Here is a 25,377-nt window from a genome sequence, read left to right on the forward strand (position 1 = left end):
GCGCAGGTGCTGCCTCCACAGCTCCCCATTGGCCACGGTTTCTGGCCAATGGGATCTGTGGAGCCAGCACTCAGGGCAGGGGCAGCATATGGAGCCTCCCTGGCCACCCCTGTACCTGGGAGCCACAGGGACATACCAGCTGCTTCTGGAAGCCGTGCAGAGCCAGGGCAGGCAGGGAGCCTGCCTTAGCCCCGCTGGGCCGCTGACCGGACTTTCAACGGCTCAGTGAGCGGTGCTGACTGGAGCTGGCAGGGTCCGTTTGATCGGGTGTTCTGGTCCAAAACTGGACACCTGGCAACCCTAGCCACCAGCACCCTGTGCAGTGACTGGCCCTGGAAGAGAGAGGAGAGCAGGGCACAATATGTCTCGTGCTGTGATCCCACCCAAGAGGGCAGAGCAGGCTGTGAGCTGCCGCCCATACTAGCCCCAGCAGCCCTGGCCCAGATTTCACGTGACCAGAAGCCACCGCGGGCTGCAGGGCAGTGTCTGGCCTGGGGAATGGTACCAGTGGGGCCGCAGGCTCACTTCACTGCCCCACTGCCTGCCCCCCAGCCTCGGCTCACGCAGGGAGTTGGCAATGCAAATGCAAGCGGCTCTCCCAGGGAGATCCTGCCCACTGGGCTGGCAGGGGGCAAGTGATTCTGCTGAGGTTTCGGAACAAGATGAGGACTAGCTCCCAATCCTGGGTCTCACCACCTCCTGCAAACTTAGCAGCGGGGGCAGGGAGCAGCCCTGAACCCGTGGCCGGCCGGGGTCACAGAGCCCCTGTCACTCCTGGGCCCATCTCCATCACCCGGAGTGGAGGGCAGGCGCCAGCAGGGACCGGCCCAGAGGAAGCACTTTGCTGCTGGCTGCGCAGAGCTTGCTGCTCCCTGGCCTCGCAGAGTCGTGCAGCGGCTTGTAGGCCGGGAGCAGGGACTCAGCAACAGGGAGGCTTTGCCAGAGAGGGAGGGAGACGGCCCCCTGACTGACAGGGCCCAGGCACCCGCCCCAGCCAGCAGCTGTGGGAGGCTGGCCAAGGCAGAGCCAGGGCCTGTGGCCTGCACAGAGAGCAGCACTAGGCAACCCCCACAGCCGTTTGTCGCCTCCACCCACCCCAGCCCCCCGCCTTGCTCAAGGCGCAGGGGGGGAAGCAGCTGCTGCCAGGTTCCGTTGCTAATGGACACAGGCCAGACCCGAGTGGGGCTGGGAAATCCTCCTCCCCTGCCAGGAGTGGGGTGGAAAGAGGAAGCTGGTTTGCTTTTTGGAGCTGGCCAGCAGACGTGGGGCTGCGTGCCCCACAGATCCAAACCGTGTAGGGTCCAGCACATTTTCCAGCTGGGGAAACTGAGGCGGGGGACAGACTTGCTTGTGGCCTTATAAGGATTCGACGTCAGAGCTGGGATTTGACACCAGGGGCTGCTTGGAGCACTGGAGTCCCCACAGCAGGTGCTTCCCCACCGTCCCACCCAGTGACTGCCTCCCTCCCCCCTAGTCCTCTGCAGCACTTCCACAGTGAGGGGCGGGATGGATGACACCCTGCCAGGGCAAGCAGAGCCAAGGGGGCGGGGGGCTCCCCATTGTCCAGGCAGTGGGGCTGTCATGCTAGAGCAGTCCAGCCTGGTATCGGATGAGGCGAGAAGGCGGGTGGGTGTGGGCAGAGACAGCTCTAACCTGGGGGAGCTGAGGACATAGCTCTTCCCCACAGGCCCCCATGCAGATGCGGGGCTCCCCCGTCTCCATGGGGCACTGGAAGCAGGGGGCTCAAAGGCCCAAGCACCAGGCACAGGTGGCGGCTTGCAGGGAACCTGCCTGCCAGGCTGGCACTGCCCCTGCACTATGGGGCCAAGGAGGGCACAGCAAGGTCATTGCCATTTCAGCCACCCACTCCCCAGACGGTGCCGCTCAGGTGCCAGGTGCCAGGCTGCAGCCCTGCCGGCCATGACAGCCATTTCCCTCCTCTGCCCGCCACCCCGCCTCTGCTGCGGCTGCCAGCCCTGGGCAGCTGTCGAACAGTTCGCCCAGCGACCTGGGACCGAGCCCCCCCGCACACCCAACAGTGCTAGACCTTCCCAAGCTGGGCCAGCAGCCCAGCCCCGACCCTGGCCAGCCCCGGCAGGGCAAGGCACCCAGGCGTGGGCATCAGGCTCCAGGCCGAGCTGCCCTGCTGGCTGGCTCCCAGGAGGATACTGACGGAGGGCAGGGTGCTGGGCAGGGCGCAGGGTAAATGGCTGCCCTGGGGGAACACAGACCGACCTGCACTGTATCTGCTGGGTGGGGGGGCGGGTGTTACCTGTTCTATGGCACAGCTCTTACAATTCCACACTTGCCCCCCACCCCCGCCCATCCATGGCCAGTGTGACAGTGGGCGGGGGCTGTAGGCCAGCATCCAGCACCCCTCGCAGACCCCAGCATCAAGGGCGCATCCTGACAGGACACCCCCGAGTCTACGTCCAGCCACTCCTGTGGGACAGCACCCCCAGCCATCAGCTAGGGCAGCACAGCCATGAGCAAGGAGGGGGGGCCCCCTACCGAGGTACCCCCCCACCCCTGCATGCCACAGCTGATGGGTTCTCCTCAGAGGTCCCTGGGGCATTTCCGAAGGGCTGAGGATCTGGCTCTGCAGCCTCCACGGCCTTTTCACGGGGCCTGTGCACAAAACAAACATTTCATTCTCTGGAACCACAGCGACACCTCCCCCCCCCACAAACCTAGCCATCAGCTGGGCCAGGATCTCACATGCCACAGCACAGCCCTCTGCTACTCACGTGAACACAGTAACTGGCAGCTGTAGAAGGCTGTTATCTTCACATGGGCCAGCCCCCAAAGGGGCTGGAGAGACGCTGCCAGTGAGTTCCACAGCCAGCGGCTGGTTTGCCGGCGTGAGTCCTGTTCCCGGCTCCAGAGGGGAGTGTGTTCTAGGACCTGCAGCCCCCCTGCCCCTGTCCCCTCCCCTGCTGTTATCCCCACCAGCTTCTGCCTATCCCTTCCCCAGCCTACTCCTGGCTTGTCCAACTGCTGTCCTTCCTGCCAGCTCCTGCCCAGGTCTCCCCAGTCCCCTGGCTCCTGCCCCCCACCCTCTTATCCCCATCCCCTCTCCTCACCCCTCTCCCTTTGAGTCAAGCTGCTTAGGCCTTCTCCCCCATGTTGCCTGGACCCAGCAGGGGAGCTCTGAGCACACAGGAGGGACAAGCTCCCTGCTCTCAGTCCGGGCTCAGTGCCACAGTGATCCCCAGCAGCTGGGACCAGCAATTCCCAGGAAAGTCCAGCTCAGCCCCTGCAGCCTCGGACTGGAGCATGCTCAGCGCAGACAGAACCTGCAGAGACTTTAGCTGCCAAACTGACACGTCTCTACTGCGCATGTGCGAAGTGCAACTTTTCAGAGGCTTCTAACTTGGCCAAACTGGGATAAATTTTCGTGGGAGAAGCCAAGGTGCACATCTGGCACCAGACGACTCCTGCCAAGTTCCAAGTCCCTGCCTAAAGCACCAGGGCGCGAGAGCTTCTCAACCACAGCTATAAGAATTTGTTTTTTTAACATGGGCAAAACATATTGTCCCCTAATCTCGTCCTCCCAAATGGCTGAACCACTTCAACAGAAACAGAGGCAGCCACAGCCAGGAAGGGAAACATCAATCACAGCCTGGCAAAGTGAAAAGCAACTGAGAATGGGGGCTCCTGCAAGAACACATGAGGCAGCCAACACTGCAAGGGGTGCTTCCCACACCACGGCCCTTAGCTGGCTTCTACCACCCTTGACATGTCTTTATCCTCACAACACGGCCGGGGGAGGGGGCGGGGGGAGGGCAGTGCCATTACCCCACTGTGCAGGGGAGGGAGGGACAGAGAGACCAAGGCCCAGCTGCTCACAGGTGCTGAGTGACTGTGCTCCCCCTGAACTCAACCGGAGTTAGGCACCTAAACAGCTGTGAGGATCTGGGCCTAGGTGATGTCCCAGGTCACATGGGGGGTCCGTGGAAGTGCAGTGACTGGAACCCAGGTCTCGTAGGCTAGCCCCCGAAGCACTGCCCCACCCGCTCTCTCCATGGTGCACGGCCTCTCAGCTGGGGACCAGTTTCCCTTGCAGGCTGGCTGTTGTGCTTCGCGCTCGCTGCACCAGCCGCCCTATGGCGAACACAGACAGCGGAAAAGCTGTTTTTCTTTAATGGGGCGTTTCATCTGCTGCCACTGGCGTGGTGCAGGTCACCTGAGGTGCGAGTGGGGAGAGAGAGAGGAGCCTGCTGGCAGGTCTCACGAGTGTCCCCATCCTCCCGCAAGTGAAAAGGCATCTCAGAGGAGAACACGTTTGGGCCAGACCCCAGAACAGGCCAGGGTCCCTCTGACCGAGCTGACGGCACCGAGCTTGCTGAGTTAGTGCTGAATCCGATCGCTCCTTGCCACACTTCTGGAGTGGTTTGTCCTTCAGAGGAGCTGTCCCTGGCACGGGGGAGACAGCCCGTGGCTCCCCCAGCGAGCGCCGCGTGGATTGCTCTCCTTTCCCAGCTCCTGGGAGGAGAACCATTCGTTACCCATTGCGGGTCTGCTGGGTGCCGAGTCCCGATGGCTGAGCTGCAAGTACCAGCCAGGCAGTGCGTTCCTGGGGTTTCCGCTCAGTGCGGCACGGTCAGACAGGGAACAATCCCCTTTTCCTGCGTTGGAAACGCCGCAGCAGCCACTGGACGACGAAGGGCCAGGCGAGGAGGAACAGCAGGGTGCGAGCAGAGACCTCCAGCGGCCAGCGGGACGGCTTCTGCAGAGACGAACAAGCACAGGGAGGTGGGGAGGGGTTAGCGACCCTGAGGGCTCCTGGGTGCTGGGCCTAGGGGCTTGGAGAGGGGCCCCTGCTGCTGCTGCACTTTGGTTCTCGGCTCTATTAGTGTCTCTAGCTCAGTAACTCCGGACCCCCTCCCCAAGAGACAGCGTCACCATCTCCCTTTGGGAGAGCCTGAGACACAGCGTTAGGGCCCAATTTTTTGTGCATAGTCACCATAGTTACTAGCGAGCGTCTCACACGACTCCCTCTGGAGGGGGGGCGTATGGGGAGGCATCACCCCATCTCACAGAGGCAAAACACAGCAGACACCAAGGGCAGGTCTGAAGGCCACTTGCTCACCCAGGGCCATCACTCACTAGGAGGAAGGGGCCCAGCCAGGGCTCGGACCCCAACAGAGACTCACCCCAGACCCCACGTGGAGCCTGTGGCCAAGCTGCGAAGAGACGCCTGGTTTCCCGAGTCCCAGGCCACTGCTTCTGCTGCCCAGCTGAGGACCTGCCTTTAGACACCCGGGGCAGGTTTGCTGAAGTGGCCAGTGCCCCGGGCAGCAGCTGCATGCAGAACTCCACTGGCCCGTGTCTGGGATCAGCGCAGAGCATGGCTGAGCTGAACCCACGGTGGCTTTGGGTGGACAAGGGTCTGGCTCCTAGACTCTGCTCTGCCAGCTGCTGGGGCTGGTCGACTCGTCACTCCAGGCTGCACAAGCCCAGTAGGCAGCTGCAGCTGGAGGCTAAGCCTAGGTGTCTCTCCCCACTTCTTCCTTCTGGAGTCCTTGTCCTTCTCCGTGCCCAGGGACAGCACCTCCCAGGCCCTCTGCCCCCGCCAGGCCCTTCCTCCCCTGCTGCACCGCTCCCCAGGATCCGGCTGAATCCAGCCGTGGCGAGGGTGGCCCAGCCGCACTGCACATGTGACTGGGAGATGAAGGAACTGCTGGGAAACCGGGGCAGCAGCTTGCAGCTGGGCCTGCAGAGCAATGCGTCTTGGAGCACAGCCATACCTGCGTACCGAGCGCGGCCAGTGGGGGGCGAGGGCCGGACCCAGACTCGTGCCTCTGAAAGACAGAAAGAGGCTCAGCTCAGCATAATGGGATCCGCCCCCCAGCCTAGGGCAATGTCTCCTTGCTCTGCACCCCGGGGCTCACACACCAGCACAATACCCTTCCGCTGTCCCTTTCCCGATGCCCCGCCCCATGGGAAGGGACTTGCTGGGGTCATCCCGTGAGTCAGCGTCAGAGCGGAGTCTCAGCTAAACCCCCACCAGCAGCGCCACGCACATCCCAGGCTCCAGCTGGTGCAGCAGCCTAGCCCCGAGCCTCCCAGCCACTGGCCAGAGCAGAGCCCGTCTACACCAGGGGCCTGACACCAGGAGCTCACCTTGCTGCTATGAGGCCCTGCGGCCTGATAGCGACCATCACCCCCTCCCCCTCCTCCTGATTTTAACCAAGGGTGTGTGCGTGCATGGGGGTGTCCAGCCTGGAAAGTGCCCTCGGCATGGTGAGGGGCATGTACCTGCGCAGTGCTCAGCATTTCCAGGTGGCTCAGCCTCTTCAAGACGCTCCGCATGTTGTCCTGCAGGGCGCGGACGGTGCCAAGCAGCTGCACATCCAGCTCCGGCCGGAGCCCTGCGCTCGCTGTGTCCCCCTGGTCAGCATCAGGACAGCCCCTGGCTCCCCGGGCAGCCTGCAGCTCTGTGGGGCAGGAAGGACAAGGATGCCAGAGGGACAGATCAGGAGGATGAGATGTCGTCTTAGACGGCTGCCCCAGGCCAGTTACAGCCCAGGAGGGTGCAGCTCGGTGCTGCGAGGCTGGGGCTAACCCTGTCAGGTACAAGCCACTTCCCCCAGGGGATTCTGGGGCGGCAGGGCAGTGACCTTCAGCTGGGAGGACATGCCCTGCTGGAGCCCACTCAGATGGGGGACGGTGGCACAGCTCTGTCCAATCATTTCGCCAAAGCACTCATGGTTCTGCTACTGGGGCCAGAGTGCCCCTGCCCCCGGCAGACTGGTGAGACTCCTGGGCCGGGGAGGCAGACCTTTCCCCGGGCAGGAGAGGCGTCAGGAAGGGCCGGGTAAGCACTACCTCAGCGCTAACTCCAGCAGGGGGCAGCACATAGCAGGGCCCATCCGACGCGTTAGTGAGCGCAGCTGGACGCCAGCTATGAGCAAAGTACGCCAGGGACCCAGGTGCCTTGACTCAGCACCTTGCTAGCTCCCGGCATCCAGGCCATTGGTGCTGCATGGCCTGCTGCCCGCTCGATCGTAGAACTGCCCTGCAGAGCTCACCCTGGCAGCACACGCCGGGCGTCAGCCCATCTACAGAGAGGCATCCTGGTGGCCCGTGTGACTCAAACGGGTGGGTCTCCGGGCTGTGAAGTCAGCTGGGTAGTGGGGGGGGGTCTCAGTCCATGGGGCCAGGTGTCTGTACCACAAGCACTAAACGGCCCCTTGTGGCAGTCTGGCTGGGGAACAAGCTCACCCCAGGGCTGTTCCCTGGGGGTGGCAGGCAGCTGATGGCCCTGCCTCTGTGGAGAACCACAGGAGATCAGGCCCCTGGGCTGTCAGGCCACTGGACAGCTGGAAGGCTGGGCCCGTGGTCAGCCCATGAACTCAGGGCCCGTCTACACGGCAAAGGCTGAGAACAGGCCACCCTTCCCAAGCGGAGACAGCTCAGCAATGCAGCTCAGCACGGGCTGGCAAGCCAAGTGTGGACCCAGAGCCCCATGGCTAATGAGACAATAGAGCATCCCCCACCCGCCACCCCGGAGAGCAACGGGAGTGGGTCGGTGCTTTGCTGTGTGTGAACAGCTTGGCAATGCTCATCCGGAGTCAGCGTCACTTCTCTTGCAGCGCGGACCCCAAGCTAAACTGCCGGCGATGCAGGCCCCTCACCCTGCTGCCAGCCCGGCCCAGGCCCAGCTTGTCAGCGCTAGGGGAGAAGAGCAGATATCTGGCTTGGCAGCCTGGCCAATGCCTGAACCCACGGCCCTGCAATCCGCAAGAGGCAGCTGCACTGAGCCAACCGCCCCGTCTGACCGAGCGTCAGCACGGAGCCCCCAGCGCCATGACCTAGTGTCGCTCTCTGGGCCCCAGCGTGTGCTGTGGGTGCAGGTGGGGAGAAGAGAGTGATGGCAAGTGCGTCCGATGGACACTGCTAGCTCGAGTCAAGCGTGGCTGCAACGAGGCACAGAGAGATCACATGGCTCGCCCGAGGTGCCGGTGAGTCTGAGAACCCAGGAGTCCTGACTCCCAGTCCTGTGGTCTGTCCTGCTTCTCAGGCTGCACTGTATTCCTCCGCGCTGCAGGCCCCCCAGGCCCGGAGCACTGTCCAGGAAACATTTTTGCAGGAGCCTTGCTGCGGGGTACGTGATGCCCTCTTCACACTGGGGCAGGATGAAGAGAAGTCTTTGCAAAGAGCGCAGACCAGCACCCCTGGTTCCGGCTGGCAGCCCCGGACCCTACCAGCTAACAGAGATTGGAGCCGCACCTCACAGCAGTGCCCAGGAGCAGAGAGCAGCTCCTTCCAAGAAGGCACTGGGCTGGGAAAGGAGCAGGCCACGCCCAGGGGTCACTCTGGACCCATTCAGCCCCAGGGTGGCCTTATCCCAAGAGCTGTTACAAATTAACCTGTCAAGGCCAAGCAGCCTGTAAGCTCCATCCCAGAATGTGAACGGAGGAGGAGATAAGCTGGATTCTGCTTCGAGAGGGCAGGATGCCAGTGCCCGCCCTTCCACGCCTGCGGCACGCCGCTGGCGGGGAGAATCACCCCCTCTAGAGGTGAGTGGGGCAGACGCGCAAGAAAGCACAGACGGGATCGTATGTGGCCTTGCCGTGGGGCGTCGCTTTCCTCCTCAGCCCGTTGCTGGGCTGCTTTACCCAGCCTTGCTGGAGGGGGCAGCTCCGAGGTGGCAATGGGGGCACATGAGCCACGAGGGTATGTAGCCATGGGAACAGCGCCCCAAGGGAGGCGGAGGATTCTCCCCGTCAGGACAGGACGGCTCTTCCTACCAGACGTTCTCGCTCCACACGAGTGAGTGGAGAACCCCTGGGGAACCTCAGGCCTGTGCCATGGGGCACCGTGGAGCCTGGGGAGCTTGCTGAGAGAGGACGGATCTGTCCACATGTCCATGGCCAACATCAGCCCATTCCCACTGCTGAGCGCAGGCTGTCCCCTGCCGCCCCGAGGCGGGCCTTGGGGATGCGTGAGGTGCTTCAGGCTGAGCAGCAAGGGGAGGGGAAGATGGGTCCTGTGGGGAGGGCACATGGCTGTGTGCCAGCAGCCTGGGCACAAGTTCGCTTCTCTGTGCCTCAGTTTCCCCAGTGTAAGAGGGATAATGACACTGACCCAGCTCACAGAGGTGCTGCCAGTCTTAACGCATTAATGTCCAAGAATGCGGGGCAGGCGCAGTAATTACAACATGGCATTGCCTGTGTGCAGATGGCTTGTGTCGACTTGTGCTGACCCGAACCAGAAACCTCCTGCGGGGCTGGGCGGCCAGAAGACAAAGGCAGCAGCTTCCCGCCCTCCATGTGCTCAGAAGAGATGTGCCAAGACGCTCCTCAGGAACCGTTCCTCAGCTAGGAGAGGCACAGCCCACGGGCTCAGTCTGAGTCCTGGGCGCAGCTCACACAGCCGGCCACCTGCCCTACAGGCCTCCTGAGAGCCAGGGCTCCCGTTGCATGTGGTGCCACGCGGCCTGGGGGTGCAAACCCCGAACAGCGTGTGCAGAGGCATGAGACCTGCCCAGCTGGCGTTTCCACAGGACCGGGCTGGTCATGTGACAGCGGCCTCCTGAAACGTGACCCAGAGCGCGGTGGGAATCACGCTCGTGGGCTGAGTCTAGTCAGGGCCAGGCTGAGGGGCAGCCACAAGCCAAATGCTTTGGGAAGAGACGGCTGGGCACAGCCCAGGCACAGGCACCAGCCCCAGCTCTCAGAGAAGCGGGGGGGATACTCAGGGCCTCGTGGGCTCAGGCCATTCAAGAGACTGACCTGGGCCAGCACGTGCCTGAGCCCTGCCCTGATAGGACCACTCAAGGAGGTGGGGGGGGGGTCAGTCTCCGCAGCCCATTCAGTCCCTGGCAGCTCTGCCCACACGGCGTTAGTGTGAGCGACTCACCCAGTCCCTCAGACCCACCAACCCCTTCAGCAGAGGACACAGCGCAGCCAGGGCTGGGCTGGATTCGACCTGGCGACCAGGCTCTCTAGCTCCTCACCAACTGCCTGGCGCAGCTGCTCCCAGGGGGCTGGGACAATGTGCATGGGGGTGGGGAGGGGCTGAGAGTCACTGAACCAAACTGCAAACCCTGCATATGGTGGAAACCACATCAGGCCAGGGGCTGCAGCAGCCCCCCAGTTCCAGCACCTCTGGCTGGTTCCCTCCTTGGCCCCAGCATCTGCTTCCCTGACTCAGCGTCTTTCCCTTCCCTGCTGCGTATCAGCACAGCAACAGTTCAGCCTGCAGCTGAACTACCAGCAAAACCAGAGACAGGCCCGCACGCCTGCCCCACCTCCACCCAGCACCCCACTACCAGCAAACCCAGAGAGGGCCTGCACACCTGGCCCCACCTCCACCCAGCTCCTGCCCAGCACCCCACTACCAGCAAACCCAGAGAGGGGCCTGCACACCCAGCCCCACCTCCACCCAGCACCCTACTACCAGCAAACCCAGAGACAGGCCTGCATGCCTGGCCCCATCTCCACCCAGCACCCCACTACCAGCAAACCCAGAGACAGGCCTGCACGCCCACCCCACCTCCACCCAGCTCCACCCAGCACCCCACTACCAGCAAACCCAGAGACAGGCCTGCACGCCCACTCCACCTCCACCCAACTCCCACCCAGCACTCCACTACCAACAAACCCAGAGACAAGCCTGCACGCCCACCCCACCTCCACCCAGCTCCCAGACTCCACCCAGCACCCCACTACCAGCAAACCCAGAGACAGGCCTGCACGCCTGCCCCACCTCCACCCAGCACCCCACTACCAGCAAACCCAGAGAGGGGCCTGCACACCCAGCCCCACCTCCACCCAGCACCCTACTACCAGCAAACCCAGAGACAGGCCTGCACGCCCGGCCCCATCTCCACCCAGCACCCCACTACCAGCAAACCCAGAGACAAGCCTGCACGCCCACCCCACCTCCACCCAGCTCCCAGACTCCACCCAGCACCCCACTACCAGCAAACCCAGAGACAGGCCTGCACGCCTGCCCCACCTCCACCCAGCACTCCACTACCAGCAAACCCAGAGACAGGCCTGCACGCCCACCCCACCTCCACCCAGCTCCACCCAGCACCCCACTACCAGCAAACCCAGAGACAGGCCTGTACGCCCACCCCACCTCCACCCAGCTCCCACCCAGCACCCCACTACCAACAAACCCAGAGACAGGCCTGCACGCCCACCCCACCTCCAACCAGGTCTGAGGCCCCTCGCTCTGGCCCCCCACACACACCAAAAGGCCGGTGCCACACCCACCTCTCTCTGTGCCGAGGGACCTGGGGCCACCGCTGCTCCACCCAACTGGTTCTCCGCCTTCGCCCAGCTCTCCCTCCCCGCAGGTTTCCGGTGCTCGGGCCAGCGACTCACACGCGACATCGGCACGCAGGCTGGCTGTGTGAGGACTGCTTAGGGAACAGCTCTGCCCCGCCACACGCTGACCAGCCTGCGTGAGGGGAAAGAGCAGCAAGAGTTGCAGTGAGACCCCCTATGCTGCTGGGGGAATGCAGCATCCAGCCCGTAGGGTGCAGAGGGGACGAGGATACTGGGTGAAGTGAGAGGCCAGCTGGTCTAGTGCTTAGAGCAGGGGACTGGGAGTCAGGGCTCCCGGGTTCCCCGCTGCATGACCTGGGGTGAGCCGCCGCTCCCCGGCTCTGTGCCCCTTCCCCACCTCACACACAACAGCCACCTACAAATAACAAATTGCCTTTCTGCCCCCTGGCCAACAAGGGTCTCCAAGGGCTTTGATTAAACCTTGTAGCATCACCCCCATTTCACAAACAAGAGATGTGACTTAGCCCCAGCTGCAGCAAAGTCAGGAACAGAACCAGGGGTCCCAGCCCAGGCTTCCACCCACCAAACACAAGACTTTCCCTATCATCTTATAGCCCCAACAAAGAACTGATCCTACACAAAGCATCTCACAGCAGCAGCTGCAAAGCGGGACATGCTGGGCTGTACCTGACAGTTTGTGAGCTCAGTGTGAGCCCCCCATCCCAGCCCTGGGGTAACCCCTGAATTATCCTGCTGCCCGAAGACTGGGCTGGAAGCAACTAGCAAAAGTCTGAGCAAACACGGCATGGAGTGCAGTGGGTCCCTTGGCCAATCCGCAGCACAGAGAACCACCCATGAACACCTGGGGTGAGAGACACTGAGTTTTGATTTGCATGATTCCCACAGCCACACCTCCTCCTAATACAAGTAAATGAAATCAGACCAAGCTCCACCCACAGAGCCATTCCCCTCCCCTCTCCCTGGAGCATCAGTGGCAGCTCTGGGGGGGTCCGAGAGCCATACCAGGAAGGAGTTTCCACTGGTTGCTGGGGGTGGGAGCACATGGGCTGGGGCTCTTCTCCCACTGCCCCCAAGCACAGTGCAGGGCCCCGAGGGGCCCTTCTCTCCCCGATTCCACACACGTGATGGGAGCGGGTGGCTCGTGCTCTGCAGCGAGCGAGGCCCCCGCCTGGAGCACAGGGAGGGGAGTACAGCTGTGATCAGGGCTCTGACTGATTCGGGTTTGGGAGGTTCACATGGCGCAGGGTTCCCGGGGACGGCCAGAGAACAGGGTTCCAGTGTAGGCGCCCAGACGGCAGCAAGGGATACTGGGTTCACCAGGCAGGGGTAGGGTCCCGAAGGAAAGTCAGACCCCTGCTGAGCAGAGGCAGGCTGGGACAGGGCGCTGCAGATCCAGGCCTGGCACAGCAGCCGGTGGGTGTGAAATCGGGGCACCGTGCTGAGTGGAGCAGGGGAATGGCTGTGCGGAAGGGGGACGAGTTCTTGGCACAGGACCATGAAGGTGTCTGGACCTGGGCCCCCCAGCGGCTCGCTCCATGAGCAGCATTACCTGACCAGGCTCTGTCTGCTCCAGGGTGTCACTGTAGACTTCGCTTTCCGAGTCACTGGTCACTTGGCTGCTCTCAGGGGCTTCGTCGGCCTGGCCCGGCCCAGTGCCTGGAACGGGAGATGCACAGCTCAGCAGGGTGGGGGAATGCCTGTGGCTCAGCTGGGGGGACATGGGCGGCTTGGCGGGGGTACACACACGGCTCGGGGGGGACACGGGCGGCTCAGCAGGGGTAGGGGGAACACATGCGGCTTGGGGGGACATGGGCGGCTTGGCGGGGGTACACACACAGCTCGGGGGGGACGCGGGCGGCTCAGCAGGGGTAGGGGGACACATGCGGCTTGAGGAGATGTGGGCGGCTCAGCAGGGGTAGGAGGACACATACAGCTCGTGGGGGACACATGGGCAGCTTGGCAGGGGTACACACATGGCTCTGGGGGCAGGCGGGTGGCTCGGCAGCGGTGGGGGGACACACATTGCTCAGCAGGGGTGGGGGGATGTGGGTGGCTCGGCAAGGGTATACATGGCCCTGGGGCGAGGCGGTGGCTTGGCGGGGGGACACACGCAGCTCAGGGGGACGAGGGCAGCTCAGCAGGGGTGAGGGGACACAAACGGTTCGGGGGGGACGTGGGTGGCTCAGCAGGGGTGGGGGGGGACACACTCTCTGGCCAGGCACCAGGAGAGCAGGGGGCTCATAGCAGCAGTACAGTCCTTTGTGACCCAGCGCCACAGGCTGGGGCAGTCACTGGAAGGCCAAAGATCCGTGCGCAGGAAGCAACGCCCACCAGGTGCACCTGGGAGGTCTGATCCTTCCCCAAGTACGGCTCATCTGGGATCTCACTGCCCCTGGCTCTCACAAAGCCCTAGAGCTCACCTCATTGCACAGCACTCTCACTGTACAGATGGGGAACCGGGAGAAGGGATGTGCCCAAGGCCATGGAGTCAGTAGCAGAGCCAGGAGTCCAGGCTCTCAGTCATGGCCCTGCTGTGCCAACTACATAACACTCTCCCCAGGACACAGTGCAGGGCCCTGGCCACCTCAGACACTGATGAGGACAAATGACAAGTCCCCAACATGGCACTCCAGTGGGGGAGATCCCTCATGTGAAGCTTCCTGGATGGGAGAAAGCGCCACTGAATGTGCCTTGCAGCCAAGAGAAGCCCCATGTCCCAGGAGTTACAAGTGCCGTACACGGTGTTTATCCAGCGCCACACACAGCCCACATGCCCCACCATGGAATAACCACACACCGGAATCCCTGAAGCCAAAAGAATCATCCCAGCCGAGAATGCAGTCAGCCACCACCTGACCCCTGCTTACCCTCACCACACCCTGGGGAACAGGTCCTGCCTCTGTGCCAGCCACCAACCGACCCTCCTGCCAACCCCCACCCCACCCTGGGGTGCAGGCCCTGCCTCTGTGCCAGCCACCATCCGACCCCTGCCCATTTCCACCACACCCTGGGGTGCAGGCCCTGCCCCTGTGCCAACCACCACTCCACCCTGGGGAACAGGTCCTGCCTCTGTGCCAACCCCCACCCCGCCCTGGGGTGCAGGCCCTGCCCCTGTGCCAACCCCCACCCCGCCCTGGGGTGCAGGCCCTGCGCCCTTGCCAGATAGGACACTGGGTTTGTTCTCCTCCCAGTAAGAAAACCCGAGGAGTGATATAACCCATTCCCACCCTCTTCGCCTCGGGGAGGGGACTGCTAAAGGGGCCCCTCCCGCCTGTGGCTGAACATGCGCTAGGCCACCCAGGTCCACACTGACACGGGAAGCCCTCTGAGCAGCCTCCCTCCATTTCCCTATGGGGGCGCTACTGAGAGCGCTTTCCCCATCCTGACAGCTTCACACACTATGCAGGAAGGACCAGACCCCACCCCCCACCATGGCCCTGGGGGGTTGCTCCGCTGCTTCGTTACCCTCGCTGCTAAAAACGCGGTTTCTGTTCAGACTTTACTTAGCTTCAGCATCTGCCCCCTGGATCTCATTAGGCCTTATCTGACCTCAATTACCAAATATTTGTGCCCCTGTAGGTATTTACAAGCCATCGTCAAACTCCCTCTCTGTTACGCTAACTACGGAGCTCCATGAGTCCATCACTGGGAGGGCTGGAGTGTGACAGGACCACGCATGGGTGTGTGGGGAGGAGGTGAGTGTCTTTCCTCTGGGATCTCAGTCACGGGGCAAATCCCAGCCTGGCACAGGTGATTCCAGCTCTATGTGGGTGGCAGACAGGAGGCCTTGGCATGAGGGAGCCTGCGGCACTGGGCAAGGTGACCCCACAGGATGGCTGGCTGCCCTGCTGTGGCCTAGACCCCTCACTTCCAGCAATGCCTTGGGAGCCACGAGGGGCAGCGCCAGCGAGAGCAGCTTGAGCCAGGATGGCAGCTCTCCCACCAGGAGCAGTGTGCAGCAGGCCCGGCACAGCAGACACCCTGTCTAGGCTGCCCGCAGCCCTGGAGGAGCCTGGCTGCTTGGCCAGGAAGGCCTTGGTCCCGGCTTCGACCAGCGTTTCGATCCTTCCTTGGTTAACGGCCTTGGTGGGATGCAGCATGCACGGGGTTAACACTAGGGCCCCGGGGTCTGCAGAAGTAGCTCACAGAGGTTGCTAGTAGCACCAAGCATCCAATGAGCTCACACAAGGAGTGCGGGCCCCATTCCTCCAAGGGGTGCAGAGCCCCCGGGGCCCAGAAAGAAAGTGGCTTACAGGGGCTCCCCTGGGTCTGTCCTGCATCCCCACCAGTTACGGCAAACAGAGCAACAGACCAGGCTGCTGTGTGCAGAGCAGCGAACTCTCCCTGCACGGCTATTCTCCCCCCCATAGGAGCCACGCTCTGCTCAGGAGGTCACATCGTTGTACCAGGTGCTAGGAACCGAACACAGCAAATGCCTCCGAGACATGAGAACACAAGCAGGGTCTTGCTGCCTGGTGACGGGTGATAACCGTCCTGCCCTCACAGTGCCAGAGCAGACTGCGATGCACTCTCCCCTAGCTGTGCCCGCTCCTGCAGGGCTCACCAGAGGGAAGCCTGTCTGTGCCTCCCATCTGCTGGCACAGGGGTGGGGGCACTCATGCAGGGGGAGGGGCTGGTATCACATAGCTGCTTCCCTGACCAGACGCTGTACTCTGCTGTCCATAGGGACGTCCATTCACAAAGTGCCTCTCCCACTCCTTAACGGGCGGATGCTGTCGGCTGAAAAGTCCCATGGTCAGACACCCGTTGCTCCGCAGCTCCAGTGATTGACAGGGAGTGAGTCTACAAAGCCAGCTCACCTCACACTGCATGGCCGAGGGTTTCAAACATGGTTAGTGATGGGGGTGGGGGAGGAAGGCCAGTTTGAGACACCAAGGAGAGGTCTGAGTTCAGCCGGCAGGTTCTCAGCACTGTCTGGAATCAGGCCTGTTTAAGATGCCTTGAGCAGAGCACCCCACACTGAAACATCCTTGAGTCAGCAGCTGCTTGACGACCCTGGAACCAGGCTCTTTGTTCGACTCCTTGCGTGGCTCTGTTTGGCCAAGGGAAATCACAGGAGGCAGTTTCGCCTTGTTTGTCGCCAGAATATGATCCTTCACTCTGACCTCCCACAGAGCACAGGCCAGAGCTCTGCCCCAGAACAAGTCCTGGAGCAGAGCTGTTGGAAAAACAGCCAACCTTGATTTAAAGAGTGCCACTGAGGGCCCGGGATAAGTTGTATCAGTGCCTCATTGCCCTCGCTGGTAACAATTCACACCCTATTACCAGATCTGAATTTGTCTGGCTTCCGCTTCCAGCCAAGGGATCTTGCTACACCTGCCTCTGCTAAACTGCAGAGCCTATTAGTAAATCATTTGCTCCTCATGTAGGTACTAGACTGGGATCAAGTCACCCCGTAACCTTCTCTTTGTTAAGATCAAGGAGCTTAATCTAGCTGATCACTGTTACGCAGGTTTTCTAAACCTTTAATCACTCTTGTGGCTCTTCTCTGAACCCTCCTCAATTTGACTATAACAGGGTTCAAAAACGAACTAGATAAATGCATGGAACATCAGAATGGTGATACTGGGTCAGACCAAAGGTCCATCTAGCCCAGTGTCCTGTCTGCTGACAGTGGCCAATGCCAGATGCCCCAGAGGGAATGAACATAACAGATAATTATCCATTCCCTGTCGCCCCTGCCCAGCTTCTGGCAAACAGAGGTTAGGGACACCATCCCTGCCCATTCTGGCTAATAACCATTGATGGACCTATCCTCCAGGAATGTATCTAGTTCTTTTTTGAACCCCGTTATGGTCTTGGCCTTCACAAAATCCTCTGGCAAGGAGTTCCAAAGGTTGACTATGCATTGTGTGAAGAAACCTGAACCTTTTCCAATTCCAATGTATCTTTTTTGAGATGGGGCAACCAGATCTGCACACTGCATTCAAGATGTGGGCGTACCATGAATTTATATAGAAGCAACATGATATTTTCTGTGTTATTATCTACCAATTTCTTAATGATTCCCAACACTCAACCTGTGGAACTCTTTTCCAGAGGATGTTGTGAAGGCCAAGACTATAACAGGGGTCAAAAAAGAACTAGATACGTTCCTGGAGGATAGGTCCATCGATGGTTATTAGCCAGGATGGGCAGGGATGGTGTCTCTAGCCTCGGTTTGCCAGAAGCTGGGAATGGGCAACAGGGGATGGATCACTTGATGATTCCCCGTTCTGTTCATTCCCTCTGGGGCACCTGGCATTGCCACTGTTGGAAGACAGGATACTGGGCTAGATGGACCTTTGGTCTGACCCAATATGGCCATTCTGATGTTCTTATAGCAGTTCTGTAGAATTCAAACAGGAAACCCTATCTGTGGTGGCAACCCTACCAAACAGCAGCATTTTGTACTGAGCTCATCCATTTTAAACCTAGTGCTGCAACAGGACAAACTTTCAGACTAGTTTTTACAAATCTTCATCCTGATTTAAATCAATGACTAAAAACAAACCAAGTGATTTAAAACAGGAGCTAAGCGGCTGCCTCCTCTCACTCTGTACGAAGCCTGAGTCAACAGCCTCCCCATAGGTCTCTAATTAACAAAGTTGTCCCATTCCTAGTCAGAGGCCACATGTGCAGGTTTCCAGGGGCGCGCCAAGCTGTCACGAATGGAGACCCCCTGAGGTGGGCAATGGCTGGTAGCTTAGGCTCTGCGTTCACGTTCTGGAGACAGCAGAGCACGTTTCTATCACCCACAGGCTCCAAAGAGGATCCAGCACTTCCATGAGGACAAGACCACTGAGTTCTCCTAGATACAGGCCCTCATGCTGCAGGGCCTAAGCCAGTCACTCAGTGCCGACTCCGTGGGTGCTCCAGGGCTGTTCTTCAGAGGGAACCCCCCTGTGACAAAGTGGGACTGTTCTTAATGTTTCCTCCGAATACTGTGTGGGTGCCTCAGTTTCTGGCCGACATTTTGTCTCCTGGCAACTAATGGCCCAGGCCCTTCCCCTCTGCAAGGGGATGTTAAAGGTATGGGAGAACAAAGAGGTCAGATGACCTCCTGGCTCGGGAAAAGAACTCAGCAGAGAAGGAGGGGCTGGAGGGGGTTTCAGTTGGGAGCTGGCTGGGGATGGGAAGTGAGGGCAGACGGGGGTGTCTGGCATGCTGAGCCCCAGAATGGACCCGGCTGAGGGATCCCGTTCTCTATACCTACAAGTTCTGTTTTAGACCGTGTTCCTGTCATCTAATAAACCTCTGTTTTACTGGCTGGCTGAGAGTCACCTCTGACTGCAAAGTGGGGGTGCAGGACCCTGTGGCTTCCCCAGGACCCCGCTGGGGTGGACTCGCTGTGGGAAGCGCACGGAGGGGCAGAGGATGCTGAATGCTCCAAGGTCAGACCCAGGAGGTGAAGCCGTGTGAGCTTCTTGCCCTGAAGACAGTCTGCCACAAGAGAGAGGAGGCTCCCCAAAGTCCTGACTGGCTTTGTGGGGAGCAGTTCCAGAGCATTGCCCAGGGACTCCGTGACACCCCCACTGCCACGCCAAGCCTGGCTCGCAGTTCCAAGGCCAGCCCCATAGCAGGACTCTTGTTTTCAACGCTGCTCTCCTGCTGTTCCATGGGGAACCTACCCCTCACAATTTCACGGCTCAACCAGCAACGTGCTCCAAGTGCAAAAGGGACCCTGCTCCAAGTGCAAAAAGAAGATCTCTGCTCAGATACCTGCTCCGCCAGCAGCCCCGGCCAGAGCCACTGTCTGCGTGGCAGAGCAGGAGTTTGCCCTCAGACCAAAGCAGCTGGTGGCAGCTTGAGTGACCCTGATATGAACACTCCCAGCGAGGAAGCGCAAGCTGATGATTTAAAGGTCAGAGGGGATGTCTCCACTAACACTGGGATCCCAGATTTAACCACCCAACCCCAGCTAGGCTGAAGCTCCCCAGCCTGCAGGCTGTCAGACACGCTGCACAGTCAGTGTCCTGCCCTGCGGGGTGGGGCATAGGAAGGAGGGCGAAGCCTCGTCAGGACACCATTGCATCCCTGCAGCACAGCCTGGCCCTCCTTCCACTCTGTAGAGGAGGGTCTGAGGCGCTCACATACAATCACTCGTCTCAGGAACATGGAGATAAACTGGGCACAAGTTCTAGTCAGGAGCAAGCCCAGGGCCAGCCCCTCCAGGACCCTGTAATCTCATTCTCTACTCTCCCCCCTTCACAGCACTCGGTGGGGTGGCGAGGGGCTCGGCCTCTGCTGCACAAACCCACATTGGGCAATGCCAGCTTGCTGGATGCAGCCGGGCCGTGGCTGCACTGCCCTCGAGGGCATGCCATCCGAGAGTCCAGGTTGACAGGAAGAGGAAGGATGGCTCAGTGGTCAGAGTAGCAGGCTGGGACTCAGGAATCCAAGTTTAATTCCCTTTGTCACAGACTCCCTCTGTGACCCTCAGCAAGTCACTTATCCTTTCTGTGCCTCGGATTCCCACCTGTGCAATGGGGGTTGTGAGGCGCTCAGATACTACAGTGATGAGGGCCGGATCAGTCCCTGCGATGGATGGCCAGGGAGCTGGAAGGGATGGGCCCTTCCTTATGGGCTAGGGCATGTGGGAACCAGCAGAAGGAAGTATCATTTCATGGATGGGGGAAACTGAGGCACAGAGAGGTGAAGCAGCTTGTCCAAGACCTTGCAGCAAGGCAGTGGCAGAGCCGAGACTAGAACCCAGGAGTCCTGACTCCCAGGCTGCTGCTCTGCCCATTTCAGCCCAGCCCAGCCCAGCCGCCCTCCCAACGCCCCAGGCTTACCAGCCTTCTTCTTGAAGAAGGACTCGGGGGGCCGGGGCATGTCATGTATCACCTCATAGAGAGGCTCGAAGAACCCAAACACGTCCTCAGACATCTCGCCCGCCGGAATCGTGTCAATGACCTGCAAAGAACCCCAACAGATTGTATGTAGTCAAGTCGGAAGATGAAGGATCCTGCGCTGAGGCAATGATCATTAAAACCCTGGGTCAGAGCGCAGTGCCTGGGACAGGGAGGGACTGACACTGCTGCCTATGGCAAGTTGGCTGTGGCAAGCAGGCTCTGAAAGCTTCCCCCCACAGCTCTGCCAGGGCACTTCTGCTCTTCCCGGCCTGGGGCCCTTCCCCAGAGCTGCCAGCGCCCTTCCCTCCCCACCTTCTGACGACTCTGAATCCCGGCCCTCCTTAGCCAGAGTCCCTCAGGTGCGCTACGTGGCCTGCACTCCACCAGGGACGATGCCGAGGGCACTGCTTCCAGGGTGTCCCAAGGCACACGGGGAGCGAGTGGGGCAGCCGCAGGAGCTGCACGCAGCAGGGAAACAAGGAATTCTGTACCTTCTGGGCTACCTTCTTCATCTCCGAGATATACGCTGCCATGGCCTCCTCTTTGGACATCTTCCCCAACCTGTTCCATGCGTCCCTGCCAACCAGAAGGTCTCATGACTGATGCCCCACAAACAAGGCTGCACTGCAGGCCACAGCACTCACGCCAAACAGTTACAGTTTCAGCCTTACCACTTATACCGGCCGATAGGATCCCAGAATCCAGGCCGGGGGATCTCACAGCTGCCCACTGTCGCCTGCTTGTAGTAGCTGTAGAACCGTAGCATCACCTCGTAGGGGGGGCGGTAGGACCCTAGAACGTACGCAAAGCCATCAGAGCAAGAGCAGAGGGACTGCGGCCCCTTCCCCACCACGGCCACTCAGGGCCTGTTACACGCATTCTGATGCTGGGGCTCTGCCCACTAGCCCAGCACTCACCCCATCTTGCTGGAGCTCTGCCCTTCAGAGAGGCATGGTGCTGAGGTGATCATTTGGTCATTGAAGGACCCATGAGTCAGGGCGTTAACCACGATCCTGGCCCAATTCCCGCTCAGTTACATTCTGCTTCCCGAAAATACCCCTTGCAGTTTTAGCTGGAAAGTTGAGAGGATGTGTAGTGCTGCTGTGCACTGTTAAAAAGCAGCTGCGTTCCACCCCAGAGGTAGCTGTGTTTCAGTGGCGGGTGAAACTGTGTTTGTGTTTTGGGGTGGGAAGCCCCATATACCGTAAGGTGCTATTAATATAGGGAGAGAAACAAGGAGGGCAGACGTCAGCTACACAAGGCTGCACAAAGTGGTTCGGTCACGATGTCCTTTCTTCTCTTAAGTGCAAGCTGAAATTTCACATGGCCTAAAGCATTAGAGCCAAGATTTTCCAGCATAGGGGTGGGGTGGCCCGAAGACAAATACATAAATAAATGCCTGGTCTTCACAGCTGCTAAGCACATGCAGCTCCTTACTGAAGTCTATGGGAAGTGCAAGGGCTCAGCACCTCTGGAGATCAGGCCCATAGGAACTGCCAGAACAGAACAGATTAAAGGCCCATCCACTCCAGTATCCTGCCTCCAGGAGCAGCCAATGCAGGATGCTCCAGGAAAAGGAGTCCCTCTGCTCCATGCACGCACCTAACTGTACAATACCCTACAACGGAGAGATTCCTTCCTGACAGCCCACCGGTGATGAGTGTGTGGCCTGAAGCATGAGAATTAACAACCTTTTGTTCTTATCCTCCCTGATGTAATTGCCAGTGGAATTCTGATTTGCCAGGACAGGACACCAAAGCACGGCTACAGTCAGAAACCCGACTATGAAGTGGCACCTTGTCAACGTCACAGTTTAACTGATAAAAACCTACTTTTTCCACCCTTTTACTAGAACCAGCGCTGCAGAACCAGGCTATCTGGGAATTAAGCTGTGTTCTGCCAAGCGCCAGCTAGCATCCGCCCTAGCACCGCGGGGCTGAGCACAGAAATGCTACAAGCTGAGCTTGCGTGTGTGCTTACAGCAAGTGGGAAGTGCTGGCTGAGAGTCCTGGGGACTGATATGCCCCGGGCAGCAGCAGCAGCACAGTGCCCTTCACTCAGCCTGCCTCTGCCCTGCTCTGGGGAGCCAGTTCTGGTGGCAGAAGACGGAGAGTTCAGTGGCTTTCCAGTCCTCGGCCTTTCTACTGAGACTGCCGATGAGAGGACCAGTCCATGCCCGTGGTGAGGGTGTTTTGTGACCTGACACATGGTGGAGAATGAGACAGTCCATTAGTTCCCATCTAGTCTGTCTCCTGGGGGCCGGTACAGGCCTGTCCATACTGGACACTTAGTCAGGCTTTTGGCAGTTCCAAGGGACCAAGTTTCAGCCTCGCCTACATGGAGACCCATCCCAACATCCAGCCGGAAAAGCCCGCGCTAGGCCATCTGCAGTGCATGCTGGACTCACCGTTTTTAGGCAGGCCCTGAATGACTCTAATAGCAGCCTGGAATTGCTTCTGGTAGTCTGGCTCCATGGGCTCCATCCCCATCCACTCGCAGGCCCTGAGAGAGAAGCACGACCCCACCATGTTAGCCGGGGGGGCCTGTCAGAGGCACTCTCAGCTGTGGCTGAGCCACTGGGCTGGATTGTGGCCTTCCCCAGGGCTCTGGGGCATGTGGGGCTCGGACACGTGGGCCAGGACTTCGTACTGGTCTGCGAGTTTGCCCTGGGCTCACAGCCCTGCCAGGCAGGAACCTCTCAATTCACCAATCCCCGCCTGTCCTCAGCACCATCCAGCAGGGACCCTCTGGGGTGACAGGGCAGCTGGGTCTCCTCCGCCCGCAGGAGCTGCTCTGTACCAGCACACCGGGCTTGGGAGGCTCTGGCCCGGGGCAGGAGCTGCTGGGTGGATCCACAGCCCTGTCCCTAGCACCCAGCTCCTACCCTAAGCACTCCCGCACCAGACCCGACCTGTAGCCCAACCACCTTGCCCCACAGTGCCCTGCTCTAGGGTGCCCTCCCTAGTGCCCCCGGCATGGACCCTGCTGCCCCCTGCCCAAATTCCCCCATAGCCCATTGCCCCCAGCCGAGATTCCCCTCAGCCTAGCCCAGCCCGGATCCCCTTCACTCACATCCTGGATCCCCCCCCAGACCAGCCCGGACCCCCTTCCCTCGCATCCTGGATCTCCCCCAGCCCAGTTCCCTCCCAGCCCAGCCCTGGACCCCCTTCCCTCGCATCCTGGATCTCCCCCAGCCCAGTTCCCTCCCAGCCCAGCCCAGATCCCCTCTCAGACCCCGGATCCCCCCCCAGCCCAGATCCTCACCAGCCCAGCTCTGGACCCCCTTCACTTGCATCCTGGATCCCCCCCAGCCCAGCCCAGATCCCCTTAGCTCGGACCCCGGATCCCCCCCAGCCCAGATCCTCACCAGCCCAGCTCTGGACCCCCTTCACTTGCATCCTGGATCCCCCCCAGCCCAGCCCAGATCCCCTTAGCTCGGACCCCGGATCCCCCCCAGCCCAGATCCTCACCAGCCCAGCTCTGGACCCCCTTAGCTCACACCCTGGATCTCCCCCAGCCCAGCCCCCCTTAGCTCACACCCTGGATCTCCCCCAGCCCAGCCCGGATCCCCTTAGCTCGGACCCGGCTGCCCCGCCGCTCCGAACAGCTGATCCACCCCGACCCCCCTTTCCGGGCCGGGGATGTGCATGGGGAGCGGAGACTAGGGAACCGTCCCAACCAATAGCGACATGCCTTGCATTCGCTCGTCACACTTCGACCAATTAGCATCAAGCTTTAAAAATTATGCAAATAAGCGCCTCCGCGGCGCAGCGTGCTGTTACGTCCGCTACAGTATTTAAGACAGGCTAAGTCAAGCTGCCAGGCTCGTGTAACAGCGCCCCCTGCAGGGGGCGGGATGACTGGCGGACGCCGAACCTTGGGCAGTAGCGCCCCCTGCAGGCTCGTCTTAGACATCGGGTTTATTGGGTGAAGCTGGGAAGGAGGCTGATTTATTACATGGGGTGGAGAGGAGAGATGCCAATGTGGGCGGCAGGGGCCTGTGCAGAACAGTGCCCCTATGGCTGGGGGTGTGGCGTTTGTTTTCATGGCCCCATGTTAGTACACCAGTGTTTGGTGCCTAGGCAGCAGCGCAGGGCAGAGTTAAGGACGCGCTCGCTATACAGGCAGCGTGGACAAGGCCAAAGGAGAGATTGCAGAGTGTGGGAAATGCTCCTGGCACTTCAAAGACAAAGGGCAGGTCCCTGGTACCGGAAGTTTACAATCTGGATCAGATTGAAGGGCTGCGGCAGTGGGACGGAGCGAGCGGTGGGAGAACGGTTACGGAGTCACCCCAGTGAGTGATCAGGGGATGTGCTGTGCTCTGAGGTGGTTATGTTCTAAGGCTGTAATTTGAGGTCCTGGCTCTTTGACAAAGTCTCAAAGGTGAAGCCCTGACTAGGGAAGGAATCTTGGGCTCATTGGTCCAGAGAAAGTGTGTGTGGGAGGGAGACATCTCCCCACCCGGCTGCTATTTACTAGCACGGACTGAACCAAAAGAGTAGCGTCTCCCTGTGTGGCGTGAGTCCTGCGTTCGCTTCTGTGAGTCATAGGCAGGCTGAGCAGCTGGTCTGAAATGTCCTTAGGGAGATAATCCCTAACCCAAGGAGGCCTCCTGTGGCCAAGGCCTTAGCTGCATCATCAGAGTGACAATCCAAGAATTTACACCTGGGCAGAACTGTCACTTCCTCTGCCTGCCACGCCACAGTTTGCATTTCCACAGCACCTGCTAAAACAGCATCTAGATGCACTGTCACGTCAAATGCCAGCCCATCACAATGCACCATCACCAAACAAGGCCACCTTGTCTCCCCTCCAAAAGTCCTAGAAATATCAGGATGGGTGGTGCACACTGCTCAGATCTCTTGAGGTGCTGCCCAGGGCCTTCTGCTGCAGCAGGGTGCCTGGGGGTGCTGGATGCTAGCAGTGCTGGCTTTGAGATGAGATGTAACATGCAGATCCCAGGGCCTGTTGTGAAGCGGGGGCAGTGACCCAGGCTTTCGAGCCAATTGTCAGAGCATATTAAATGGTCTTGCAGTTAAAGCACAGGGCTGGGCACCAGGCCGGACGCCCCATCACCCTGCGCCTCGCCCAGTCATTCACACCAGTGCACAGTGCAGGCAAACTGTTCCCATTCCTGATGCGGGTGGCGTTTGATACCCACTTGACACTGGCATAAATGACTGCAAAAGTGCAGGGCAGCAACGGATTGGGCCCCCGGACTCCTGGATTCCATTCCCGGCTCTGTCACAGAGTGG

General features: G+C 60.3%; 1 protein-coding gene across 6 annotated transcripts; it reads right to left on the reverse strand.

Moving 5' to 3' along the window:
- Positions 1 to 4,127: 4,127 nt before the first annotated feature.
- On the reverse strand, positions 4,128 to 23,770 carry ACBD4 (acyl-CoA binding domain containing 4). 6 transcript variants are annotated; one of them, XM_050934974.1, is made up of 10 exons: positions 23,718 to 23,770; positions 22,530 to 22,624; positions 20,794 to 20,914; positions 20,614 to 20,698; positions 20,063 to 20,183; positions 12,817 to 12,923; positions 11,232 to 11,418; positions 6,262 to 6,440; positions 5,751 to 5,804; positions 4,128 to 4,729 (listed from the first exon to the last, which is right to left on the reverse strand). In XM_050934974.1, the coding sequence occupies exons 2-10, from the start codon at positions 22,609 to 22,611 to the stop codon at positions 4,604 to 4,606; spliced, it is 1,062 nt and encodes a 353-aa protein (XP_050790931.1). In that variant the 5' UTR covers positions 22,612 to 22,624; positions 23,718 to 23,770; the 3' UTR covers positions 4,128 to 4,603. The 6 variants fall into 6 exon arrangements, with proteins under 6 accessions (XP_050790931.1, XP_050790932.1, XP_050790930.1 ...); XM_050934975.1 differs by having other exon boundaries at positions 23,739 to 23,757; XM_050934973.1 differs by having other exon boundaries at positions 23,705 to 23,757.
- Positions 23,771 to 25,377: the final 1,607 nt, after the last annotated feature.

Source organism: Gopherus flavomarginatus, chromosome 25, assembly GCF_025201925.1.
Source record: "Gopherus flavomarginatus isolate rGopFla2 chromosome 25, rGopFla2.mat.asm, whole genome shotgun sequence".
Taxonomy (NCBI): domain Eukaryota; kingdom Metazoa; phylum Chordata; order Testudines; family Testudinidae; genus Gopherus; species Gopherus flavomarginatus.

Coding starts and splice junctions, on each gene's coding strand:
- ACBD4 (XM_050934971.1), bottom strand. CDS start 22,650: ATGGTGGGGTCGTGCTTCTCTCTCAGGGCCTGCGAGTGGATGGGGATG. Junction 12,924..20,062: donor CTTCTTCAAGAAGAAGGCTG/GTAAGCCTGGGG, acceptor CTCCCGTTCCAG/GCACTGGGCCGGGCCAGGCC. Junction 5,805..6,261: donor AAATGCTGAGCACTGCGCAG/GTACATGCCCCT, acceptor TCTGTCTTTCAG/AGGCACGAGTCTGGGTCCGG.